Below are 24953 nucleotides of genomic sequence, written 5' to 3'. Positions count from 1 at the left end.
TCAGACTGGGGGCTGCCCATCCCCTGAGCCCTCCTGCTCTCTGAGGGTCACGCCCTCCCACCCACACTTGGAGTTTGGCTCCAGGAGGTCTCTCAGCCCCTCTCCTCCCCACACCCTCTAACTTTTTTCCTGCTCCTTTCCCTGCACGGTATCCACTTTGGATGACACTTGGATCAGGGGATTTCTTTTTTTCCTGCCCTTTATCTTACCTGCTTCAGGAGAAATTGGGTTTGTCATCTGTTGTTAGTTTTATTTTTGATTACCGATAGCAATTATAATAATTGGTAAAAATCATGATGAGGGAGTCACAAGAAAAGCAACAACTACCAAGTGCCCGGCGCTTACTCTGCGCCAGGAACCGTGCTAAGCACCTCTCGGGCAGCCTTTCGAGAACCCTGTCTATAGAGGGGGAAAGGGGACCAGTGAAGTGAAGCAACACGGCTGAGGCTACCTGGCTATCAAAAGCAGGCACCGTTTCCCTCACACCTACGGCTGACGGTGCACAAGGAGCTTTGACCCACGTTCTCTGTACTCCGGGCAACACCTCAGGGAAGGTGTTTGATTCCCCTCCCACCATTAAAGAGGAAGGTGTAGGTTCAGCTGGATCGAAAGGGCACCCAAAGCATTACTGAGCACATCCTGAACCAGGCTTGGGCCTGGGCGCTGGGAGGGGGGTGAAGATGAGGCCTCTGCCCTGCAGGAGTTTACATCCAGCACTCTGTCACCAGGAGCAGCCTCTGCGGCCAGCCCTGGGTTAGGCGCTTCGCACACGTGATCTCCTGGCCTTTCGCCTCCTTCTGCAGCGGCCCAGAGAAATTACGTCATTGGCTCAAGTTCCAGAGCCAGAAAACCCAAGGGCCGGGGCCGAGCCTCGAACCCAGCCTGATTTCCCCACTGTGCTACGCTCCCCAACTCCTGCCCCCCTTCCCTGCTGCCCCAGCCATGGGGCTGGGCGGTGTCCCCAGTGCTGTGGGGAGGCTTCAAGGATCAGATGGGCGTCCCTCTCAGGCAGTGGCTGGAGGCCTTGGTCGCTGAAAGGAAAGGGTGAGGAGTAAAAGAAGAAGGTTATGGAAGCACATAAGCCGTCCCGTCTCCCCCAGCACATCTGCAGTCACCTGCGAGGAGAAATCAAAGGTTGGGGAGAGGGGGGAAGGCTGGGGTGGGAGGGGAGAGGAGGGAGAGTCACAGGGCCTCCTGCGCCCCCGCCCCTACCCCCTCACACTCAGACACCCTGGTGGCCCTGCCTCCTCCCGCCTCTGCCCGGAGGCCCTACCTCCAGGTTGCCTACATGAAGCTGGGGGTGCAGGGGAGGGGATGGATGATGGGGGAAAGGGAGGGAAGAGTAAGGGCTGGAAAGAAGGGCCACGTTAAGGGTGGGGTGCTGAGGAGGAGAGACCCTGTCATTGTTTGCTCCCCTTGGCCAGGTGCAAGAATGGCAGGCCCCTGGCTCCCCAGATCACCTTTCTCAGGCTTCCTGGTGCCACCCTCAGTCCAACATGGTGGCACTTCCTTTGCAGACAGGAAGTACGACTGTGGTAACGGGCAAACAAACCAAGAGTTAGGAATCTGTGGAAGATGCCCCTAGCCCTTCACACCTGATCTGCCGCCAGGCCTCAGAGGGTGGTCTGCCTCCATATGAGTACAGAGTCCAGCTTCCAGGACTGGGAAGGGGCAGGACTGGGGGCACGTGAGGGGTGAGGGGGACAAGAGAAGGAAAGGGAACTCAGAGAAAGGGGGGTGAGTGAGAGGGAAGAGCAGGTGTGTAAGAGGGGGTCACGAAGGGAAGGGGTGAGAGAAGAGCAGGGAGGCAGAGGAATTAGAGGGCAGCGAGGTCAAGGTCCAGGGAGAGGAGAGGAGAGATATAAGTGTGCCAAGTGGAGTACGTGGGTGTGGCCTTGGAGTGTATAAATAAGCCCAAGGGCATGTGAAGAAGCAGGGTGAGCAGGCCAGAGTAACAAGAGTTGGAGAAGGTGCCCAGTGGATGGGGACAGAGTCTGTGAGGGTGGGGGTGTGGGTGGGGCAGACACCAGTGTGGACAAGGGTGTCTGGGTGAAGAGGATGTGTGAGGGAGGGAGCAGGCCCCGCTGTCCCCCGTGTGCCTGGCCCCGACTTAGCCCTGTGTGTGTGTGTGTGTGTGTGTGTGTGTGCGCGTGTGTGCGCTCAAGGTGTCTCCTCCTCACTCGCTTCTGGAAGGGGGAAGGGCCCGCGTCCGCATGAGGAACAAGATGACTCACTGTAGGGGACACAGTCGTACTGCACCTCCAGGTACTTGTAGGTCCCGGGACAGGGATCGGGAAAGGCGTCGGAGCCGGCGACCACCACGCACTGGGTGCGGTTGTTACACCTGTGGAGGAGAGACGGGCAGCTGGCAAAAGACAGGCCTGGAACTGGGGGGGGCGGTGGGGCAGGGTCAGGAGAGGAATGGACAACCCCAGATTGGGAAGGAACTGTGGAGACCACGCCAGGGACCTTGTGTGGGCATTGTTTTCTGTTTCCTGCCTGCTCTCTCCTACCAGATAGGATTCTTCTATTTCTAAGCCCTGGCATGGCATGAAGCTTAGGGCTGGGCCAGAGGGGTGGCCCCATAAACTGCTTCCCCAGACACACTTCATCACTTGCATCCTGAGTCACCAGTGCCATTATGTCCTTTTTTTCCTTTTTCTTCCTATATTGACCATACAGCCCCCACTTTGTTCACAGAAGAGTAAGATGTGAAGCCATACACGCAAGGTGGTGTCTTTGCAAAGATGCTATGAATGAAATGCTCACAGCGTTTGCCTGTGTCCACCTCAGACCATGTCTTGACATGTCCTACCCTTTGGACAGCGCTGCTGTGAGGCTCTGCAGTCAGGACAGGGGCAGAGTCTTCACCTCATGCTGAAGCCATCCTTGCTTCCCCATGGGGAACACCCCCGAGTCCCTGTCAACTTCTCAGGAGGCTGGCTACCATGTAACAGGAGGCCTAGTTAATGACAACAAGAGATGTTTCTTGCTGTCTGTTCCCACGGTCAAGGTCTCCGTTTCCCTGGAGCAGGCCAAGTCTCGGCTGGGCAGAACGGTGACTTGACTGTGGGTGTGTTCAAGTGGTTTGGGGGAGCTTCCTGACAGGTACAGGGCAGAGGGGGCTCCTGTGTCTTCCCTTCCATCCTGCCCTTAACCAATGAGTGCTTAACTCATGAGGACCTGCTTATACCCACCCACCTCAACCCCCTTCTTTAAAAATATAACACTGACCTCATAAGGTTAAACAGAGACTTAGTTACCTATGACCCAGAGAACTAGTTCTAGTCCCCAAAGTGCTTTCACCTGCTGTAACACTGCGGGTGTATTCCTGTAGGAATGCTTGTATACGAATGTTCATAGCAGCATCATTTACACAATCACCAAAAGGTGGAGACAACCCATCGACAAATGAGTGGATAAACAAAACACGGTACATCCATACGATAGGATATTATTCAGCCGTAAAAAGGAAGGAAGCTCTAATACACACTACAATGTGGACGAGCCTTGAACACATCACGCTCAGTGAAAGAAGCCAGCCACAGGAGCCACGTGTTTTACGGTTCTATTTATATGAAATGTCCAAAACAGGCAAATTCAGAGACGGAAAGTAGATTAGGGTTGCCAGGAACTCGGGGGAGGGCGGGGAACAGGGAGTGACTGCTAAGGGCGACGGAGTTTCCTTTTGAGGTGATGAAAATGTTCTGGAACTAGACGGAGGCAGAGGCACAATATTCTGAATGTAACTAACGCCACTGAATTGTTCACTTTAAAATGAATTTTATCTTACGTGGATTTCACCTCCGTTAAAGATGAAAACAAAAAGAAAAACACAAAAACGCTGGCTTTCCAGCGGGAGACTGCACGTCCCAGCCTCCCGTGCAGCTGGGAGGAAGTGCCCAGGAAGTGCCCGTAACTGAGTTCTGGCCCAGGAGGTGGGAGTGGGGGTGGGGTGGGTTGCAGCGCTGAGACAGAGAGAAGCGGGTGCTGAGGGCCTTTTCAGTTCTGATCTTGTTCAGGTCACTGTGTTTATCCTGGGGGGGTCTCCGTCAGAGTAGTGGAGCTGGACCCTAACTAATATGAAGAGCCTCCAGGTGTGGCCTCATCAGAATCCCTCAGCCCCCGTGACCACCCTGCTCAGTGTCACTCCTCTAGGACTGAGACCCCACGAGCGTCGGAACTGGGTCAGTCGCTGTGCTACGTACTTGGGCACATGGCGGAGAACATCACGGACCCTGAGGCGGGTGCGGAGTGAAGTGGGCAGGGAGAATTTGGAGGCAGGAGGTAGGAGGAGAGAGAGGCTGGACTGGGACTGTCCATGCAGGGGTGTCAGGAGACGGGAAGCGGGGAAGAGGGACAAGATTGCTGGAGGGGAATGGATGTTTGATTATTTCCTTTTTTTTTTTTTTTTTGCCGCTCTGTGCAGCTTGTGGGATCTTAGTTTCCCGCCCAGGGATTGAACCCAGACCCTCGGCAGTGAGAGAGCACAGTCCTAACCCCCGGACCGCCGGAGAATTCCCGATGTTCGCGAGAGAAACAGTGGGAGGGAGGGGATGAAGCGGTTCTGGCCTGGCCCACCCACCTGATCACGCCTGTCTCTTGCCCAAAACTCTCGGGAGGCTTTCAGTGACCCCACCCAGTGACATACTCTAGCATCCCCAAGGAGCTGTAGAGCGGGCCCCAGGCCTCCTTCCCTTTTCCAGTTTTATGCTCAGGATCCTGGAGTGAACCCTGCATTCTCTCAGGCGTTTGGCAAAAATTCAGTGAGCGCCTGTGGTGTATCTGGCTGTGGACACAGCGGTGACAGACAAAACTCCCTTTCCCCGTGGGGCTGACAGCCTAGTGAGGGAAGACATAAAAAAGACACGATAAAGAGGCGAAACAGCCAATGGGACTGTGGATGGAAGTCAGGACTAGGAGAGAGAGAGTGCAGGGAAGGGGCTGGGAAGTGGCAGGGGCGGGGGCTGGGTTGCTGTAATTTTAGAGGGTGGTCAGGCAGGCCTCACTGAGAGGTTAGTTAGGTAAAAACAAAAAATCCCTGGGGCTTCCCCGGTGGCATAGTGGTTGAGAGTCCGCCTGCCGGTACAGGGGACGTGGGTTCGGGCCCCGGTCCGGGAAGATCCCACATGCCGCGGAGCAGCTGGGCCCGTGAGCCATGGCCGCTGAGCCTGCGCGTGCGGAGCCTGTGCTCCGCAACGGGAGAGGCCACGACAGTGAGAGGCCCGCGTACCGCAAAAAATAAAAAATAAAAAAAATAAAAATCCCTGAGTAAGGAGAGGGAGGGGCTATGTGGGTGTTGGGGAACAGCATTCCTGGCAGGGGGAACAGCCAGTGCAAAGGCCCTGAGGGAGCCCTTAGTGGAAGATGCCTGATGGGTGTAAGGAGTGGGCCAGGTAACTGAAGCCCAGCGAGTGAGGAGGTGCGTGGAGGAGGTGAGGGCCGGGAGAGGACAGGGCAGAACGTGTAGGGCCTTGGGGGCCTCAGGGGAGGACTTAGGCTTTTGCTCTGAGTGAGGTTGGAGCCAAGGAGAGCTGTGATCTGAGGAGGGACAGGACCTGACTCAGGTGCTCCCAAGCACTCTCTGGCTGCTATGGGGGGGAACAGACTATAGCAGGCAAGGAGAGGGGGCAGAAGATACTGTAGCAGTCCTGGGGGGCTTGGTGGTGGAAGTGGCGGTCCCATCAGGGTATAATTTGAAGGAAGAGCTGACCAGCTCTAGGTGGTGCGGGTGTGAGTGTGAAAGAGCCTTCTGCAGCTTTGCACACATGCACCCCACACTCACACACTTACAGACATAAACAGTCTTCACACTCCCTCCCTCACATTCTCACACACGTTCTCTCTGACATTCACAAGCACATACACTTCTGCCATCTGCGTTCAACTGTCACCTCCTCAGGGAAGCCTGACCAGACCTCTGGGCTGTCTGTCAGTTCCCATGACATCTCACTCTGTCCCACCACGGCGTTTACTCTGCAAGCCCCCACCAATCTCAGGATGAGCTTCTGGAGGCAACGGGCTTGTGGCAGAGGGTACAGGTTGGGGAGGTGACAGGCTGGCAGGGCATGGGCTGGGTCTTATTTGCTGTTTGCACGGGACCCGGCCCCTAGTAATTGCTCAGGAAACATGGGTCGAATGCATAAAAGGAAGACTAAAGGTGCACGGGATGTGCTGGCCAGGGGCGCATGGAGGACAGGCACCTTATTGACCCCAGGGACTGCTGCCACCCCATCTCCCAGGAGCCCCGCAGGGTGGGGCCCCTCACCTCTGGGACATGATCTTGAAGGCGTCTGGCAGATAGCACTGCACGTTCTCCATCTGGAAAGGGTCAGCGTCGCAGATCTTGTCATCTGTGCGCCCGTAGTTGGCGTTCTCCACCATGATGACGTCGCTGCCTGGGCACCGCAGCTCTATGGGGTAGCCTTCGCATGCCAGCTCACGGCGCATCAGCCCGAACGGGAGCCCGGCCCGGCTCAGGCCTGCAGGGAGGAGGGGGAGAGAGTCACACCCGGGCCCAGGAAGGGAGGGAAGACCCCCGCTGAAGAGGCGCCACCTCCAGCTTCACTGTATTGGGATGCGGACCGTATGAACGTCAGTTTACTCATCTGTAAAATGGGCTTCTCAGTGTGCCCACCTGTGTAGTAAGGCCATGAACCTGGCCCAAGGAGAGTCTGGCCTTTGCCTTGGCTCCTGGGCGGTGCCCTCGAAGCCCCTGAAGTGTCCTGCTTGAGAAGAGTGTCTTTGTTTGCCTGGGGGCCTTGAGCCACGCCAGGCAGCCTGTGCTAACTGTTATGGGTTGAACTGGGTCTTCCCCCTCCCCAAATTCAAATGCTGAAATCAAGCCCTAACCCTCAGGACCTGAGAATGTGGTCGAATTTGGAGATGGCTTCTTCACAGAGGTAATCAGATTAAAATGAGGTCGTTAAGGTGGGCCATTAATAGGGCCCTATGGGGTCCTAATCCAATAGGAACGGTGTCCTTATAAAAAGGGGAAATTTGGACCTAGAGGCACACACAGAGTGAAGACGATGTGGAGACACAGGGAGAAGATGGCCATCTACAAACCAAGGAGAGGGGCCATGCGGGTGCTGGGGAACAGCATTCCAGGCAGGGGGAACAGCCAGTGCAAAGGCCCTGAGGGAGCCCTTAGTGGAAGATGCCTGATGGGTGTAAGGAGTGGGCCAGGTAACCGAAGCCCAGCGAGTGAGGGAACCGATCCTTCCCTTGTGACCTTCAGAAGGAACCAACCCTGCTGACGCCTTGACCTTGGATGTCTAGCCTCTAGAACTGGGCGGGACTACATCTCTATTGCTTAAGGCTCCCAGTCTGTGGTATTTTGTCACAGCAGCCCCAGCAAACTAGTACACTCACGATGTGGTTTCAGGTAGGCACTTGGGGTCACGCGGTATCAGCTGACCTCTGGAGGGGCTGGAGGCTGAGGTCAGCCATGTCTACGCGACTGAGCCCCGGTAAAGACTCTGGACACCAAGGCTCAGGGGAGCTTCCTGGGTTGGCTGGACAACATGCGTGCTGTCACTTATCGTTGTCAGGAGAGTTCCTGCTTTTTTTTTCTTTTCTTTTTTTTTTTTTTTTTTTTTGCGGTACGCGGGCCTCTCACTGTTGTGGCCTCTCCCGCTGCAGGGCACAGGCTCCGGACGCACAGGCTCAGCGGCCATGGCTCACGGGCCTAGCCGCTCCACGGCACGTGGGATCTTCCCGGACCGGGGCACGAACCCGCGTCCCCTGCATCGGCAGGTGGACTCCCAACCACTGCGCCACCAGGGAAGCCCTCTCTTGGCTGATTTTAATCTGTATCTGTTCACTGTAATAAACTATAACCACGAGTATAATGGTGTTTCTGAATTCCGTGAATCGTTCAGGCAAATCATCAAAGCTGGGGGTGGTCTGGGGGACCCCCAAACTCGCAGTTAGTGTCAGAGGTAAGGGTGGCCTGGTGCACTTCCCTAACTTCACATCACCCCATGCAAGGTCCAGAGATGGTGCGGGAGGGAACACGCTCATGTTCTGGAAGAAACCACAGAGTCTGGCTTTGCCACTTCCCAGCTGACAGACCAGGTGTGTCCTTTGGACCAGGGCTTCTCCTGGTGTGTCCCAGGAATCAGCAGCGTACCCATCATGTTCAGAATGTAGATTCTGGGCCCCCCGACCCAGGCCTGCTGAATCAGAATCTTGGGGATGAAACCAGGAGCCTTTGGATGGATACACCCACCAGTGGTTCTGATGCACACTACAGCCTGGACAGCCACTGCTGGAGCCTCACCAGGCCTCAGTTTCTGGATCTGTAAAATGGGCCACCACAGCCCAGGGCTGTACTGGGAGGATTCCGTGCTAGAAAATGTTCTTGAAGGAGGTGCTGTGCATGGTGCTGTGCTCCGGGAGGACGTCACAGGGAGGGGCCTCCTTGCTTTCACCTAGGAAACCTCCCAGGGTTGCCATGACAATGAAAGAACTTGCCATGGGCATGCCCTGCTCTCAGAGGGGTTGCATTGTCACACGTCAGTCTCCATCCCATGCCATTCGGAGACTGAGAGCTGGGACTCAGGAGCCAGATGGCCAGGGTTTGTGTGTTTGTTTATTTATTTGTATAAATTTATTTATTTATTTTTGGCTGCGTTGGGTCTTCGTGGCTGTGCGCGGGATTTCTCTAGTTGCGGTGAGTGGGGGCTACTCTTCGTTGGGGTGCGCAGGCTTCTCATTGTGGTGGCTTCACTTGTTGTGGAGCACGGGCCCTAGGCGCGCGGGCTTCAGTAGTTGTGGCACATGGGCTCAGTAGTTGTGGCACGCAGGCTCTAGAGCGTAGGCTCAGTAGTTGTGGCGCATGGGCTTTGTTGCTCTGCGGCATGTGGGATCTTCCCGGACCAGGGCTCAAACCTGTGTCCCCTGCCTTGGCAGGCGGATTCCTAACCACTGCGTCACCAGGGAAGTCCCTGGCTGGGGTTTAAATCCCAGCTTGGCCACTTCCTGGCTGGTGGCCTCGTCCAGTCACTGACCACCTCTGTGCCCCCGTTTCTTTCCCTAAGGAGCTGATAACGCCTATCTCATAGATCCATGCAGAGGGTTGCAGTGCACACGGTACATAGTGAGAAGGCAAGCCACTGATTACTATTATCATTCAGATGATCAAGGCAGCTAGTCTCTGTTGGACAGAGTGGGCTCAGTACCGTCCATGCCTGCTGGGGCAGCCACCTTCTTGGACACTGGTCCCAACCAAGCCTTGCAGGGTGTCAGAGAGAAGGGGGGATGCACAGAGTGGCCCTGGGCTCCAATGTGGGGACTGTCACTTGTAGATGAAGAGAAGGCACCAGTGCATGATGGCAGCAGGGCCAAATGGGCCCCTTTTTCCAGATCTAGTGCCTCCAATGCCACCTGGGGGCCCAATGGGGTTGGCAGCTAGGCCCTCGGGGTATTTTGGGATGAGTTAAGTCCCACTTGCGGGAAAGTTTTACATGCGTTCCTCTAGCATCATCTGCTTCCGCAGCTAATTTTAGCCCTTCCTGGGCCCGGGAAGGAGGCCGGGGGTGGAGGGCTGGCTTGGATGGGTCTGGGGGTGGAAGCAGCCCCTCGCAGGCCAGCTGGCGCTGTGGGGCAGGACCTGGATAGGTAGAGAACATGGGTGCTGGGGGAGGGGAGGGTGCCAGCTGGCTGGAGCAGTGCCAAGGCCCTGTGACACGGCTGAACAATGCCCCCTTCACCTCTGTGGCTCCCCGGAGGGTGGGGCTGTATGAGGCAGCCATGGGGAGCAGGGTCCACCATGAGTGCCCTCCAGACAGGGCTGGGAGGGGCAGGCAGGGGGCACAGCCAGGGCGAGGGTGAGGCTAGCGGGCCTCCTCTCTTCCCGCCCTGCCTTTGCCCCCGCCTGGGCCCACCATGGGGATTGTAATTGAGTAATCGGTGAGGGTGGGCGGGCAGGCTCGGGGCACTAATTGTGGTGTGTGCAGGATCCCGGGAACGGCATAGGGCCGAGCCGGGTAATTAGTTGTTTTTAAATAAACGTCAGCGGGCATGCTTTAATTAAACCTTCTTCCCAGCGAGAGCCTCGGAGATGTAATCACACTGAGAGAGACACACACAAGACAGAAGAGCATCGGCTCACCAGGAAGGCCTGTCCCGGTCCCGGGAGGCCACATCCCGAATCCCAGGCTCTAGGACCCCTGGCGGGATGGACCCTGGTGCTCTGGGTTGGGGGGTGAGGGGCTGATCTGGGGACCCCTTGGTGGTGCTAGGGGGCATGATCCCCAAGTCTTCCTCTGGCCTGGTTCTGGGTGGTCTGAAGCGGGTACTGTACCGAGTGCTCGGGAGGTATTTCACTGTTTTATCTGCCCTCCTGGCGGGGATTTGCAGGTACGGCCCCTCCCCAGCCCCAGCAGCACCTACCTTGGGTGGCCGAGGTGACCAGGACGGCAGTGACGCAGAGACTCCAGAGCACGGCGGCCAGGCGGGCCATGGTGGCGGCTGGGGCGCGTCCGGGGCTCTCAGTGGCCTGTGCGGGCGGCCTCGCCCCGCATCACCAGGTGGGTACCACGGCCTGGCCCACCAGTCTGGGGAGGACAGGAAGAGTGAGGTGGGGGCCGCGGCCGACCCCCAGCGGGCCTAGTAGGAGGGGTGTTTGGGCCGGTCCCCTCTCCTCCTGCTGGTGGCTGAGGGCTTCCATCCTGCAGCCCCAGGAGGGGCTGGGCGATGGAACCCGCCCGAGCCAGCCGTATCTGACAGAAGCTGCACCCTTGGGCCAGAGGCTGACCCCTTCCAAGGCCTCTGGCTTATACTGCACCCTCCACTCCCACCCCAACGGATGGACCCACCCATCTGGGCATCTTGGACCTCCTGGAAGCACCTCCTGGTGTCTGACAGCCCCCCTCGGGTGGCTGGGGCAACGCTTCAGGCTGTCACAGCTATGAAGGGCCCACCTGAACCCAGGCAGGCTCAGACCCTCCATCACGGAGGAGGAAAGCCCTCTGGAAGCCTCTTCCCCGACCCGAAATCAAGACCCTGCCTGTTCGTCTCCCCCACCCCAGCTTTCTCACCCACCACAGCGTCCAGGGTGGGGGACCCAGGCGTCTTGGCCGTAGCTTGCGGCCTCTGGGTCTCGGGCAGGAATCCAGGTCCCCACCCCTGGTCCCCTGCTTCCCGTTTCTCTGGCTCTGGTAGCTAATTAGAATCCGGCTGGCTGGTGCCACAGATCAGGGACCAGGGATGACTGAGTCCCCTCTTTCCTCTCAGGGGGAACCTTCAGAGTAAGCTAGAGACAAGCAGGCAGGGTGAGGGGTGGGTGCAGCCCCTGGGGGGCCAGGGAGGGTGAAGGAGGGGTGAAAGTTGTGTGGCGACCCCCGCAATTCTCTCCAACCCCACCCCGTCTGCCCATCCTCAGGCACAGCAGAGCCGGGTTCTGATCCACTTCTTCTCCCTCATGTCCTCTCCTCTTCTCACTGCCTCCGTCTCCCCTGGATCCTCTCGAGACTGGACACCCAGATCTTTACTTTTAGTCCTTTGCTTTATCTACACCCCGGTTCTCCGATATGGCCCCAGCCCAGGGGCAGCAGCCTGGCCAGGAACTTGCTAGAAATGCACATTCTCTGAGGAGGGTCAGCACCCCATGCTTTCTTGTTTGTTCGCGTTTTGACCGCGCCGGCGCAGCACGTGGGATCTTAGTTCCCCAAACAGGGATCGAACCCGTGCCCCCTGAAGTGGAAGTACAGAGTCTTAACCGCTGGACCGACAAGGAATTCCCCAGCACCTGTGTTTTAACCGGTCCTCCAGTGTGGTCTGTCCTCTCCCACCGTCACCCCAGCCTGTCCTACGGGCTCAACACCACCGACCAGCCAATACTTTCCAAATCCCTTATTTCCAGTTTGGAATCTCTCAAAAGAACCCCGACTACTGTTTCCCCTCCGCCACAAAATGAAAGCCTATCCGCCAGTCCAGGTAATTCCCTGTCCCCACCTCTGCTCCAGCCACTCCTGCTATTCCTCAACCACACCAGCTCCTGCCCCAGGGCCTTTGCACTTGTCACTTCCTCTGCATGTATCTTCTGTCCACCCTTTATTCACATGGTCTCTTCCTCTGCTCCCTCACCCCCTTTGGGCCTTCGTTCAAAGGTAAATATTTCTCCCTTTTATGGAAGGGCCCCTGCACCGGGCAGTGACATCGTTGAATTCCTTTGTCTTGCTCCTGCTTCTAGAACAGGCCTGACACAGCAATGAATGTTTGTTGAATGAATCTCAGAACCCAAACCTAGGAATCCTCCTCAATTCCTGACTCCTCTCCTCCCCTCCCCTTCATAAACTCCATCAGCAAGTCCCACGGGCTCTGCCTCCAAAGTATGTCACCGACCTGCCCACTTCTGGCCCTCAGAGCCACCACCAGGACCAAGCCACCATCCTGCTGCATCTGGACGCCTGCCCTGGCCTCCTCCTCCCAGCCTCCCTGCCTCCACGCATGCCTTCCACTCAGTGCTAAGGGACCATTTAATGATGTAAATCCGAGTATTAACCTCCCACTCTGCCCTCCCCTGGGGTCTCTGTTCCTCATCAGGGCCTAGAGGCCGCTGGTGACCCAGCAACACCATGCTCTCTAGCCTACCCACTGCCCGTTCCTAGAAGCTCCAGCTTCCTTCCAGCCCGAGCCCTTGCCTGGGCTGCTCCTCTGCTTGGAGTGCTCTCCCAGCATCCCCAAACGCCTGCTGGAGCTTCTCACCATTCAGGGCTCAACCTCAAGGTCACCCCAGAAGAGTGACCTACCCTGACCACCCTAACCGCTCCCGCCACCCTCACTTGCCATCCTTCAGCTCCGTTCTTGTTTGTTTGTTTCTTGGCTACGCCGCGCAGCATGCAGGGTCTTAGTTCCCCAACCAGGGATCGAATCCTTACCCCCTGCAATGGAAGCACGGAGTCCTAACCCCTGGACCGCCAGGGAATTCCTTAGCCCCATTTTAAATTCACGGCACCTGAAATTACATTCTATAAATTACCTTCCCCACTAGACCATGGGCAACTTGAGGCCAGGGACTCGGCACAGGTTCTCAAGAAAGATTAAGGCAGCTCGCTCATGGGGCAGGACATCCCTCCCTCCAGGCCTGTCTCGTCTCACGTGAAACGGGAAGGTAGTTTCACAGGGCAGCCCTGCAGCCCTGTTCCCCGCCCCTGACCCGCAGCAGCTCTCTGCACCCTCCCCAGCGCCCAGCCTTCAGGAAAACTGCCCCCTCTACTTCCTCAGCCCACAACTGTCTCTTATCCCGCAACCCTGTCCAGATACGGCCTTTGATGGGTTTTGGTTCATTTCATAGCACTTTACAATTTTACATGGTTTGGGGGGGGGCATCCTTCACCACTTCATTTCTCCTGCACCCCATCTTCCAGCCATGGTCAGATGCAGGGGGTGGGGGACTGACCCTAGGCTGATGGCTGCTCCCCTCCCTGACTCTCCCCGAGAGAGTTAAACTGGTTAGCATCTCCTCCCTGGCTCTCCCTTAGGGAGTTAAACTGGTTAGCGTCTGGTTAATGCTCGAGAGGCTGCTGGATGCCAGGCTCTGGGGGCAGCAGGCCAATGTAGGTCTGGACCCTGCCATGTCATGCCCCGTGACCCTGAGCGGGTCCTCCCCACTCATGCCCCCAGTTCCCTCGCAACCTCGAATCTGCAGGGTTCTGGTAAGGACAACAGTCTACACACACGGTAGACCGGCAAGGGACCCATCAGAGGGTGCTGTCACAGCACAGCGAGAGTCAGGGCACGGGGAGGATCCATCTGAAGGAGGCGGCTCCTCTCCTCCTCCCAGGCTGCACCCCGGGACCCCAGGACCCCAGGCCTCTTGCCCGTCCACACCCCGCCTCAGGGATCCAACCAGTCTCATGTCTTTAGACACCATCTGTACCGGGACGACTGCCACATCTGTGTCCCAGCCCCGCCTCTCTCCTCATGTCTACACCTCCATCTGGGTCTCCAAGGCATCTGGAGCCTGACCACACTGGACACAGTCCCCCATTTCAGTGCCTGGTCCCCCCCCTCCTCCCAGGTCCTTAGGCCAAAACCCCAGGCGTCAAAATCTTGGGTTCCTCTTTCCCTCGCCCCCACAGCCAGTTCAGGAGTAAGTCCTGGGTCTGCATCTCCAGAACACCCCAGCATCCACCTGTCCATCCACGGCAGCCCCCCTCCAGACCTGGGCATCACCATCTCTGCCAAACGGCCCTGACCTCTTCCCAGCAGCCCTCCAGCCCCTCTCACTCCTGCAGCCCAGGCTCCCCCCACCTCCCCTCACCTGCCACTGGCACCCAGAAGGATCTTTAAAAAAATTATGGTATTTTATATATATATATATATATATATGTGCGTGTGTGTGTGTGTGTGGGTGTGTGGGTGTAACATAAAACTCATCATTTAACGGTTTTTAAGTATAGAATTCAGTGGCATTAACTGCATTCTCAATGCTGTGCCACAACCATTGCAATCTATTTCCAAAACGTTTGTATCACCCCAAACGGAAACTTGGTACCCCGTTAATCAAGAACTCCCTCTCCCCTCTCCCCTCAGGCCCCGGCGACCACTCATCTACTTTCTGTCTCTAAGCATTTGCCTGTTCTGGGCATCTCATATGCATGGAGTCATATCGTGTTGGCCAAAAAGTTCGGTTGGGTTTTTCCATAAGAAGTTATGGAAAAATGCGAATGGACTTTTTGGCTCATCCCCACACCGTCTGTGGCCTTTTGTGTGTGGCTTCTTTCACTCAGCAAAATGTCTTTGAGGTTCACCTGTGTTGTAGCCTGTGTCAGTTATTCCTCTTTCTGGCTGAGTAATATTCCACTGTACAGCCGGACCACATTTCATTTACCCATTCATCATTAAAAAAAAAAAATTAAAAAAAAATTTCTTGGGGGCTGTGTTGGGTCTTTGTCGCTGCGCACAGGCTTTCTCTAGTTCTGGTGCACGTGCTTCTCACTGCGGTGGCTTCTCTTGTTGCAGAGCACGGGCTCCCGGTGCCACGGGCTTCAGTAGTTGTGGCGCACGGGCTTAGCTGCTCCGCGGCAATGTGGGATCTTCCCGGACCAGGGATCGGACCTGTGTCCTCTGCATTGGCAGGTGGATTCTCAACCACTGCGCCACCAGGGAAGTCCTAAAAATTTTTTATTGGAGTATAGTTGATTTACGATGTTGTGCTAATTTCAGGTGTACCGCAAAGTGAATCATCTATACCTGTATCCACTCTTTTTTAGAGTCTTTTCCCATATAGGCCATTACAGAGCATTGGGTAAAGTTCCCTGTGCTATACAGGGTCCTTAGTAGTTATCTATTTTATATGTAGTAGTGTGTAGATGTCAAAGTTTTCGGTTTTTGTTTTGGCCGCACTGGGCAGCTTGCGGGATCTTAGTTTCCTGACCAGGGATTGAACCCATGCCCTCGGCAGTGAAAGCAAGCAGTCCTAACCACTGGCCCGCCAGGCAATTCCCTATCCATTCATCACTGATGGACACTTAGGTTGTTTCCACAGAGGGACTTTTTTTTTTTTTTTTTTTTTTTTTGCGGTACGCGGGCCTCTCACTGTTGTGGCCTCTCCCGTTGCGGAGCACAGGCTGTGGACGCGCAGGCTCAGCGGCCATGGCTCACGGGCCCAGCCGCTCCACGGCATGTGGGATCCTCCCGGACCGGAACACGAACCCGTGTCCCCTGCATCGGCAGGCGGACTCTCAACCACTGCACCGCCAGGGAAGCCCCAGAGGGACTTTTTAAAGACGTCGGGAATTTCCTGGTGGTCCAGTGTTTAGGACTCGGTGCTTTCACTGCCGAGGGCCCAGGTTCGAGGAACTAAGATCCCACGAGCTGCTAGGCATGGCCGAAAAAAAAAAAAAAAATCTCGACACATTGCTCCCCGGCTTAAATCCCTGCCGAGGTTCCCACTCCACAGCCCAGGAGGTCATGCACACCCGGCTCTTGCCCCTTTCCCGCTGCTCCAGCCATGCTCCTTCCCACCATGCAGTCTTGGCCTGTGTCCCTTCGATCTCAGCTCATGTCCCCTCCTCAGAGATATGAGTGGGCCTCAGCCACCCCACACCGTAGCACCTTGCGTTCAGTGCCCGTTTGTCCCGTCCCCACCATCCCATAACCTCCCATGTCTCCATCTTCCTCTTGGTAAAATGGGGCTACCTCACAGGGTAGCTGCACGACAAGATGAATTCATACCCGTGAAACATACAGGGCCATGCCTGGTGCATAGCGAGTACAGAGTGTCCTGGGCCGAACTGTCACCACCATCCCCACCAATCACGTCACTGCTATGTGATCTGACTTGTCCGCTCGTGGATTTCCTTTGTAGCCCCCGGAGAATGGAAGCTCCCGAGGCCGTCCCTTGGTGCCTAGACGTGCAGCAGGTCCTCAAACAAATATTGACCAGATGAACACAAGGATGGTGGTGGGGGCAGCTGGACGGGGCGTCTGCCCTGTGACCTGGGGCCCAAGCCTGGCCCACACAGGCTGGGCACCATTGCCTCAGGGGCACAGAAAGTGTTCCCCATGGGCTGCCTGCTGCTCCCTGAAGCCCCTTCCCTGGAGCAGCTCCTCCAGAAAGCCCCAGGCACCCCCAGAACTGTCCGCACCTCGGGGCTGCAGCAGGGGGAACTGGGCACCTCTCGTCCTGGCCTGGGCATGCCCACTCGGCCCTGGGGAGTTTTACCTGCTACCTGGTGCTCACCTAAGCGAGGAGGTGAGGTCAGACGTGGAGAGGTGGGAGCCACCTGGGAGGCCCAGGCCTGACTACCCCTGAGGCCTTGGGATGAATGGAATTGTGTTCCCCCCCCCCCAAAAAGATACACTGGCATCCTATCCCCCAGCACCTCAGAATGGGATCTTCTTTGGAGATAAAGAGGTAGTCAAGTTAAAATGAATGAGGTCATTAGGGTGGACCCTAATTCAATCAGACTGGTGTCCTTATAAAAAGGGGATATTTGGACACCCCCCCCAACCACCAAGGAGAACGCCACGTGAAGACGGAAGCAGAGATCGGGGTGATGCGTCTACAAGCCAGGGATTGCTGGCAAACCACCGGAAGCCAGGGAAGAGGAAGGAACCAACCCTGCTGACACTTTGATCTTAGACTCTGGGCCTCTAGAACTGGGAGATAATACATTTCTGTTGTCAGAGCCCAGTCTGGGCTATGTTGTCACAGCAGCCCTAGCAAACTCGCACAGGGTGTCAGGGCACGTGGCGGGGGAGTTGAGGCAGAGATGGGGGCAGGGCCCTGAACCACACAACTTCAGGGGAGCCTTTCAACTACAGGGTGTGGGGATCCAGCTGGGATGTCCAGTTTGCCAGAACCACCCACCATGCCAGGGGCAGCGGCTGACACCTCTGTGCCCCGTTCTGAGCACTGCATGCCTGTATCTCCTTTAATGCTCAGAAGAACTTAGTAAGGGGGTGGGGAGTGTATACCCACATTTTACACAAGAGGAAAGTGAGATCCCAGGGGCACCTGACTGGCAAGGGGTCTTTGAACCCCAGGCTGAGCATGGGGAGCTCGGGAGACCTGGGGGCCCTCGAAAGCTCCCTCCTCTGGGCCCCCACTGCATCTGTGTAAGCATCCTCAGAAGTGGACACGCCCACAGGGGTCAGGTGAGCCCCCACCTGTGTCTGTCCCCACCTCGAGCCTCAGAGGGCTTGAGTGGCCCCAATTTAACCCATGGGAAACAGGGCCCACCACCCTCTGAGCCCCAGGTGTGTCGGACCCCCAGGTCACGTGGGCCGCCCACGGGTCCCACACCTGCCTCCGGGTTTGCCTGAGCCCCACATCAGTTTCGAGTCAAGGGGCGGGTGCAGTGGGGTCCCAGGGCCGGGTGACACGGCCCAGGCTCTGTCCTCAGGTGCCCTGGCATGGGGCAGGGGAGGGTGGGTGATAGGAGAAGAACCAGCTGCTGGAGGAGGGGAGGCACTGCTAGCTTGCCCTCGAGTGAGGTTGCCATGGCAACCCTCAGTGCTTGAGTGGGTGGGAGTCTGAATGTTCCGGGCCCCTCAACACAAGCTTCCTGCCTCTTGCTCCGTCCCAAGCAGCCTTGTCTTCCCCAAACCCAGCAGCCCGAGAGCCCAGCTCCACAGGCCCACCTCCTCCAGGAAACCCCCGGGCATGGCAGAGTGGGTAACCAGGAGGCTCTGGGATAGGTCCAAGGACTTGGCTCCTGGGTGTCAATCTGCTGTGTGATCTCGGGCCAGGCTCTTGGCCTCTCTGAGCCCATTTCCCCATCCCTACTCTGGGACTAACAGACTTCCCTCACAGAGATGGAGCAAGTGCCCAGAGAGTATCCGTCACATAACCTCCTTCAGGAAGGAGGCTGTGGGCTCAGGGAGGGCAGGGTCCCCACCAAACCCTCAGCTCCACCCCCTCATCTACCCATATCTCAGCAGAGGGCAGCCCAGTCCTCCCAGGCGCTCAAGAACCATACAGATATCCTGGACCCCTCTTCTCCTCTCATCCCTACAGCAGCTCCTGCGTCTCCTTCTTCAGAATCTGCTCACTTTCTCCTGACTCCTTGGTCCCCTCCCTGGTCCAGCCCTGTCGCCTCCTCCCCTGTCTCCCAGCTCTCCACCCTTGCTGCCCAGTCTGTTCCACATACAGCCACCAGAGGGCGGCCGTGAGCACCCCGAGTCTGGGCACATCCCTCCTCTGTTCAGAACCTTCCAAGGCTCCCACCTCACTCAGAGCAAAAGCCAAAGCCCTTCGTCGGCCCACAAGGCCCTGCACACTCTGCCCTGTCCCCTCCCTACCCTCACCTCTTTACACTTTCCCCCTCGCTCACTAACACCAGGCACAGTCCCCTCTCAGGGCCTTTGCACTGGCCGGTCCCTCCTCCCCAGATAGCTGCAGAGCTTCTCCCTTGCCTCCTTCAGGTCTTTAGGCAAACGCTGCTGGCTCTGGGAGGCCCTGCTGGCCCCAGCACTCTTGCATCCTGCTCTGGCTTTATTTCTACGTGGCCCTCATCGCTAGCATGCCAGCCACGCGTTTTACTTACTTGCTTATTATCTCTCTCCCACTAGATGCCGGTGCCACAGGGTGGGGTTTGTCCGTCTTGTAAATTTTAAAAGGTCACTCTAGCTGCCAAGTGGCGCTGGACTGCAGGGGGTGGGACCATTCAAAACCTCCCCTTCTCCCTGGATGCCTCCTCCCCGGTCTCCCCCGTCTACCTGCTACTCCCACCACTTCCAATCTCTACCCTGCAGCCAGCGTGATCTTTGCAAAATGAAAACCCAATCACATCCCTCCCCGCCTACAGTCCTCCATGGCTCCCTATTGCCTCAGAGGCCTCAACATGGCATTTCAGGCCCTGGTCTCCTGCTACCTTCTCATCACCTTCTCTGCTCTGGCCTATCCTCACCCTCCACATCTCTCTCTCACATACCCAGAGGACTCCTGCCCTCTGTCCCTTCTTCCTCCAAAAGGCTCTGCCTGCCAGGACTGTGTTGGTCCCTCCTGTACCCACACTAGCGGCACACTGGGGCTCCACATTTCACTCCCCTAATTGGACTTGGGCTCTGCAGCTGAAAGTCTATCCCACCAGGGAAGGTTCCATCGTGGGTCGGCCTGGCTCTCTGCTGCATGCCCAGCCCCGGGCAAGGAGAGGGTTCTTGTTAATTTGTTTAATGAACAAAGACGAAACAGACCCATAGAAGAGGTTGTCCATTCAGTGGATAGTTACCTAGCTCCCACCTGGTCACAAGTGCTTTGGAGGAAAGTAGGCTTGTAGGGGAGAGAGAGAGTGGAGGGGGTATGCGTGGGTGCAAATGTAGATGGGGTGGTCGGGGAACACCTGGCCAAGGTGGTAACATTTTAGCAAAGGTCTCAAGGAGGGGAGCCATCTAGGTACTGGAGAAAGCATATCCAGGCAGTGGGAACAGCATATGCAAAGGCCCTGAGGTAGGAATGTGCTGAAGTGTGGCTTTGGCCCAGTGAGTGAGGGGAGAGAGGGAAGAGGTGAGGGCGGGTTTACAGGGCAGAGCGAGCAGGGCCTGTGGGAGTGAGGTGGGAGCCGTGGAGGTTCTGAGTGGGGACAAGACGTGCCCTGACTCGGGTACTCACAGACTCCTGCTGGCAAGGGGAGATCAGACTGTGTATGTGAGGAGGGGTGTTGCTGAGAGCAGAGGGTGCTTCCCACCCCCTCCCTCTTTGTTTCTCCAGGTCCACACTGCTGTCAGAACCAGAAACCTGCAGTTTCCCCCTCCCCCTCCCCTTCCAATCTATCATCTACTAAATCATGTCAACTCTGTCTCGAAAGCCCCACACGGGTCCACCTCTAATGTCTCGAGGCCTCCACCTGGGCCTTCACCTTGACAGCTGTGGCGGCCTCCTACCCACACTGGCCTCTCCACTACCCACCCCTGCCCCACCCACCCGCCCTCTGCAGTTCTCTCCTACAAAGCAAGCCAGAGGGAGCGCATGCTAAACATTCCAGCCATGTCTCATGGGCCTTGACCCCTTCACAGGCCTCCCCAGCCCCGTGGACAGGTAGAAACGCAAACCCACAAACAGTCCTTCGGCCCCCAAGACCGGCATTCTCTCTCCCCACCCGGCCAGGAAATGTCTTTCCTTCCACCACCACCCCCCCCGCCCCGGAGCCACCCCCTTCTTTCTGACCTCAGGGCAGGTTCCTCCCTCTCACAAACTCTCCCTCTCCTCCACTTTATCCCTCTTTCCCCTCCAGATCTTAGCTGGGAAGCTCCCTCCACCAGGAAGCTCTCCCTGACTTGCAGGCCAACCGGGCACCTCTCTGACGCTCCTCGCCACAGTGGGTTGGTACCATGGTGGCCTGTGGTCCATTTCCACCCCAAGGTGTTCCCTGACTGGCCACAAGTCTCGCACTCACTCCAGGCATGCAGAGCAGTGCTGGCTCCCACGGGAGCCAGGGCCTGAGGCAGAGCGCATGGAAGAAGGCTCTGGGGCCCTCTGCTACCACCAGGCTAGCAGCGAAAGGGCAGAGACCAGAGGGATGGGGAGACGGTGCTCCGCAGGGCAAGAGCGAAGAGGCCCTGGGTCTCAGGGCCCTAGGTTCAAATCCCAGCTGTGCCCACTTTAGGCTGTGTGACGAGCCCCCCACCTCCCTCCTCTGCATTGTCTCTTCCCCAAGGAAACGGGTTGAAAGTCTCACAACAGTGGTTATGGAGCTTAGAAGTGATACCCAGCAATCCTACGCGTCTCTTCTAGAGCACGTACTGTGTACCAGGCGCTGATCTAGGTGCTGGAGAGACAACCATGCACGAGCCAGACACGAAGAACAAACACTAAAGAGATCAATCCCGTGACGTACTAGTGTTGTGTGTACGTGTGTGTGTGGGTGTCATGCAATCTTAAACACGGTGATGGGGAAAGGCTGGGCATGTCAGCAAAGCTCTGGAAAGCTGAGGGAGGAGCCACAGAGGTGCCCAGGGAGGAGAAGACTCGTGCAAAGGCCCTGGGGCTGGCCGGGGCCTGCCATGTTTGAGAACCAGTGAGGGAGCGAGCGCAGGGGAGTGGGAGGAGGTGAAAGGGACAGACAGCACCAGACTTGCCCCCAGTGGGGCTGTCCCTCTGCTGATGAGGGTACATCCAAGGATGCCCTGACCTCCACCACCAGGGGCAATGGGGCGGGAGGGTGGTGGTGCTCCAGGGTGGGGGTTGGGTACCTATGGCCTGGACACTGCCCACAGCCAACGGGCTAAAAATGGTTTTGCCACTTTCAAAGGGTTGAGAAGAAGAGGGAGAAGAAGACTGGTAAGCCCACCAAAGTCTCCAGTACTTGCTGTCTGGGTCTTCACAGGGGGACTCTGCCGACCCCAATCTAGAGCAGTGCTACTCACCTGGGAGGGCGCACAATTTTGCTCCTCCTCCCAGGCTGTTTGGCAATGTCTGGAGACGTTTTTAGGTGTCACAACTGGCGGGGGTGGGGGGCGGGGGGGATGCTCCTGGTATCTAGAGGGTTGAGGCTAGGGATGCTAAAATGTCCTAGGAGGCACAGGTCACTCTCCCTGCCAAGAATGACACAGCCCCAGCGTCAGGAACGCCACAGCTGGGAGACCCTGCCTGGGGTCCCTCAACTGTCTGCACCACCTCCCCCATCCTGGACAGGAGTAACCACCTGGCTGCCTGGCCCACCGGGTATTTTTAGCCTCTGAGGGAGAGGCCCTGGCTATTTTTAGCTTTGGGGGGGTGGGCAAGGCTATTTTTAGCCTGGGTATCTATTTATTGCAATTTTTATCTTCCCCAAATTTTGGAGTTGGGGAGAGGGTGGCAGGGGGGCTTCTACTTGGCTAATTCCCCAGCGCCGGGACAGACCACTGAAACAAGGGTGCGGCGTGAGAGAGAGCCTGGGTTAGTGTTCCCACAAAGGAGGGGTTGCTCAGTCCTTGACCATGGCACTCCTACCCCTGGCAAGGGCAGGGGGGCCCCACATTACCCTCCAGGCTCTAAACCCTATATGCATGCAGCCCTGCAGGGGAGCCGCCTGCCCACACTGATACCCTCACACACAAGGGCACCCATGAGGCCACCTCAGGGAGAGGCCGCACAGGTGTCTTCATGGGACAGGTGCAGAGCTGGCCTGGTCTGGCCCCTGGTGGGTAGCCCTGGATCCCCCAAAGGGACCGGGGTCGATGGGGAGCCCTCACTGTGCAAAGCCTGGGGGGAGTCCCCTGGGGGTCTCCAGTCCTTTGAGAGGCCCCCTCCCACTTACTCAGCTAAGAGTTCTTGAGCGCCTACTGTGGGCCAGGCATAAGTCTAGGCACCTGACATCTGAAAGCAAACCAAGTAACAAATTCCCTGAGCACTTGGATCCTGGTCGGGGAGACAGACGATAAACAGGCACTATATATCGGGAAATCACAGAGTGTGCGAAAAGCCGTCCGCGCGACGGCAAGTCAGGAGGCGGGTGGGAGGCTGCAATTTTAAACAGGTTGCATGGGTAAAGGTTACTGAGGAGGTGACATCTGAAGCGGGTGAGGGAACAAAGTCTTTGCAGATGTCTGGCTGAGGGGTCCAAGTGAAGGAGCGGCCATTGCAAAGGTCCTGGGGTAGGACTGCGTTTAGGAGCGGTGAGGAGAGAGCGGGTGAGGGGGAAGAGGTGACAGGGAAGGTCATGCAGGTTTGGACCACAGGACACCCCACGGGATTGGGATGTGCTGTGGTGCCAAGACGCAGGGGCTGCTGTTTTCCGAGTCAAGGGCTGCCTCTCCCCAGCTGGGACTCTGGCCCTTCTGGATGGGGAGACACAAGCCTTCTCCCCCACTGCTACAACAGGAGCCCCTTGACTGAAATCGCTTTTGTCACCGGACTGTGTGCTCCCTGAGGACAGGGCTGGGGCACTGTCCCCACGGCGTCCCCAGCACAGCGCCTAGTGAAAAGACACTTGGCAAATACCCACAGATTTCATGAAAAGGTGCACCCAGCCTCGCTCCAAGGAGCCCTACATACATACACCTGGGAGCATGCCTGCAGGGGCCCACAAGATGCAGAGAGCTGCTCACACACGGAAACACACACACACACACACGCACGCACACGCACACACACACTGCCGGCCCCTCTGCAAAACTCACAAACACGAGTACAGAGGAGACCCTTACGAACACAGGACCAGCCTGTCGGACACGTGGCCGGCTGCACACAGGCTCGTCCAGGTCACCATCCCAATCACACAGAACGGGTACACACAGGTGCGGACAGATGTGTTAACAGAGGACTGGATTCCAGGGGCAGTGGGAGCCACTTCCAGACCTCTGTTCAGCGGCCCCCTCCCGCCTGGGACCCCACTTTCTGTTTCATCAGGGTGGCCGAGGCGAGAGCTGGGAGGCGTGCCGGTGCGGTCAGGTCCAGCTCCGGACCCAGGGAACCCCCATCTCAGAGCATCCCCCCCACCCCGCCCCCCGCCTCCCTGGAGGGTCTGGAGGAGGGGAAATGTCTGGCGTCTGGAAATTGAATCCTCGAGAGGAGCCCACACAGAAACCAGAGCCTCCTGTGTGTCCTTGGCCACACGTCTGGCTGGAGAGGTAGGAGGGGGCAGAGACTGAAAACTTCAGCTCCCCGTGGCCAGAGGGTGGGGACATCGGGGATCCCTCTCCTCCTGTTCTCCATCACGGGCACCCATTCTGGGGCCAAGCAGCACAGCCTCCTGGGATCGGCACCCCCACCCCCAGATGCCCAGGCTGGGGCTGAAGCGCCACACTCTCTCCTGCCAGCCTGGGCACCCAGGGAGGACGCAGATGCCAGGCGCAGGCAGCAGGCAGCCCCGCACATGCAGGTGGACCCCAGGCCGGGACCAGATCGCTTGATGCGAACAGACTCCAGAGCGGCCAGGGCGCCCGCTGGCCCCTCCCCCACTGGCCGGCAGGGTCCTCCTTGGGCCCCCCCAGGAGAAGAGGCTCCCCAGGGCAGGCTGAGAATAGAAACCAGGCTTCGAGTCTCCTGCGTTCCACCTCCTCCCTGCAGGCCCCACAGCCCAGATGCGCTGGTCCCCAGCTACCTGCCCTCCCCCAACCCCGGGCATCGTCTCCACGTCCAAGGGCAGACATAGCACGGGTGAGCCTGCCTTAGGCCAGCTCCCCACGAGTGGATGTTGGGATGGGCACCCCCTGGAGCGAGGGAGGGCCTGGTAGGGCACTGGAGAGCAGGAGTAACACGCATGGGGTGAGCTAAGGCCCCGTGGGAGGCCAATGAGGAAGAAGAAGGTGGCAATGCCAGCAGAGGGGCCGGGCACTCACATGTGAGCACACACGTATGTGCTCGGTGCGTGGGGGCCACTGTTGCCAGCCAGGGATCGAATTGGTTCCCTTTTCTGCTTTCCAGATGATTTTTTCATCTCTGTAATTAATGGGCAAGTCAGTTCTGAACAGCATGGCAGGCAAATTGCTAGTTAGGAAGATCACGGATAACTTTCTCGATATGACAATGAAAGTCGTATTCCTTCTCTTAGTCTCCCTGTTTTCATCCTACTTTT

The 24953-nt window shown here is 57.4% G+C and overlaps 1 protein-coding gene across 2 annotated transcripts in view; it reads right to left on the bottom strand.

Annotated features, from left to right (window-relative positions):
- Positions 1–24953, bottom strand: part of ADGRL1 (adhesion G protein-coupled receptor L1) — a 45455-nt gene that overhangs the window by 18060 nt on the left and 2442 nt on the right. For both annotated transcript variants that reach the window (XM_060007854.1, XM_060007855.1), the window contains exons 2-4: positions 10399–10562; positions 6269–6482; positions 2235–2344 (exon numbers count right to left, since the gene is read on the bottom strand). In XM_060007854.1, the coding sequence (XP_059863837.1) occupies positions 2235–2344; positions 6269–6482; positions 10399–10468 (394 nt within the window). In that variant the 5' untranslated portion in view covers positions 10469–10562. The remainder of the gene's footprint in view (positions 1–2234; positions 2345–6268; positions 6483–10398; positions 10563–24953) is intronic.

Source organism: Delphinus delphis, chromosome 3 (genome assembly GCF_949987515.2).
Source record: "Delphinus delphis chromosome 3, mDelDel1.2, whole genome shotgun sequence".
Lineage (NCBI taxonomy): Eukaryota > Metazoa > Chordata > Mammalia > Artiodactyla > Delphinidae > Delphinus > Delphinus delphis.
Note: the sequence above shows the minus strand (reverse complement) of the source record. Positions and strands in the feature narration are given on the sequence as shown.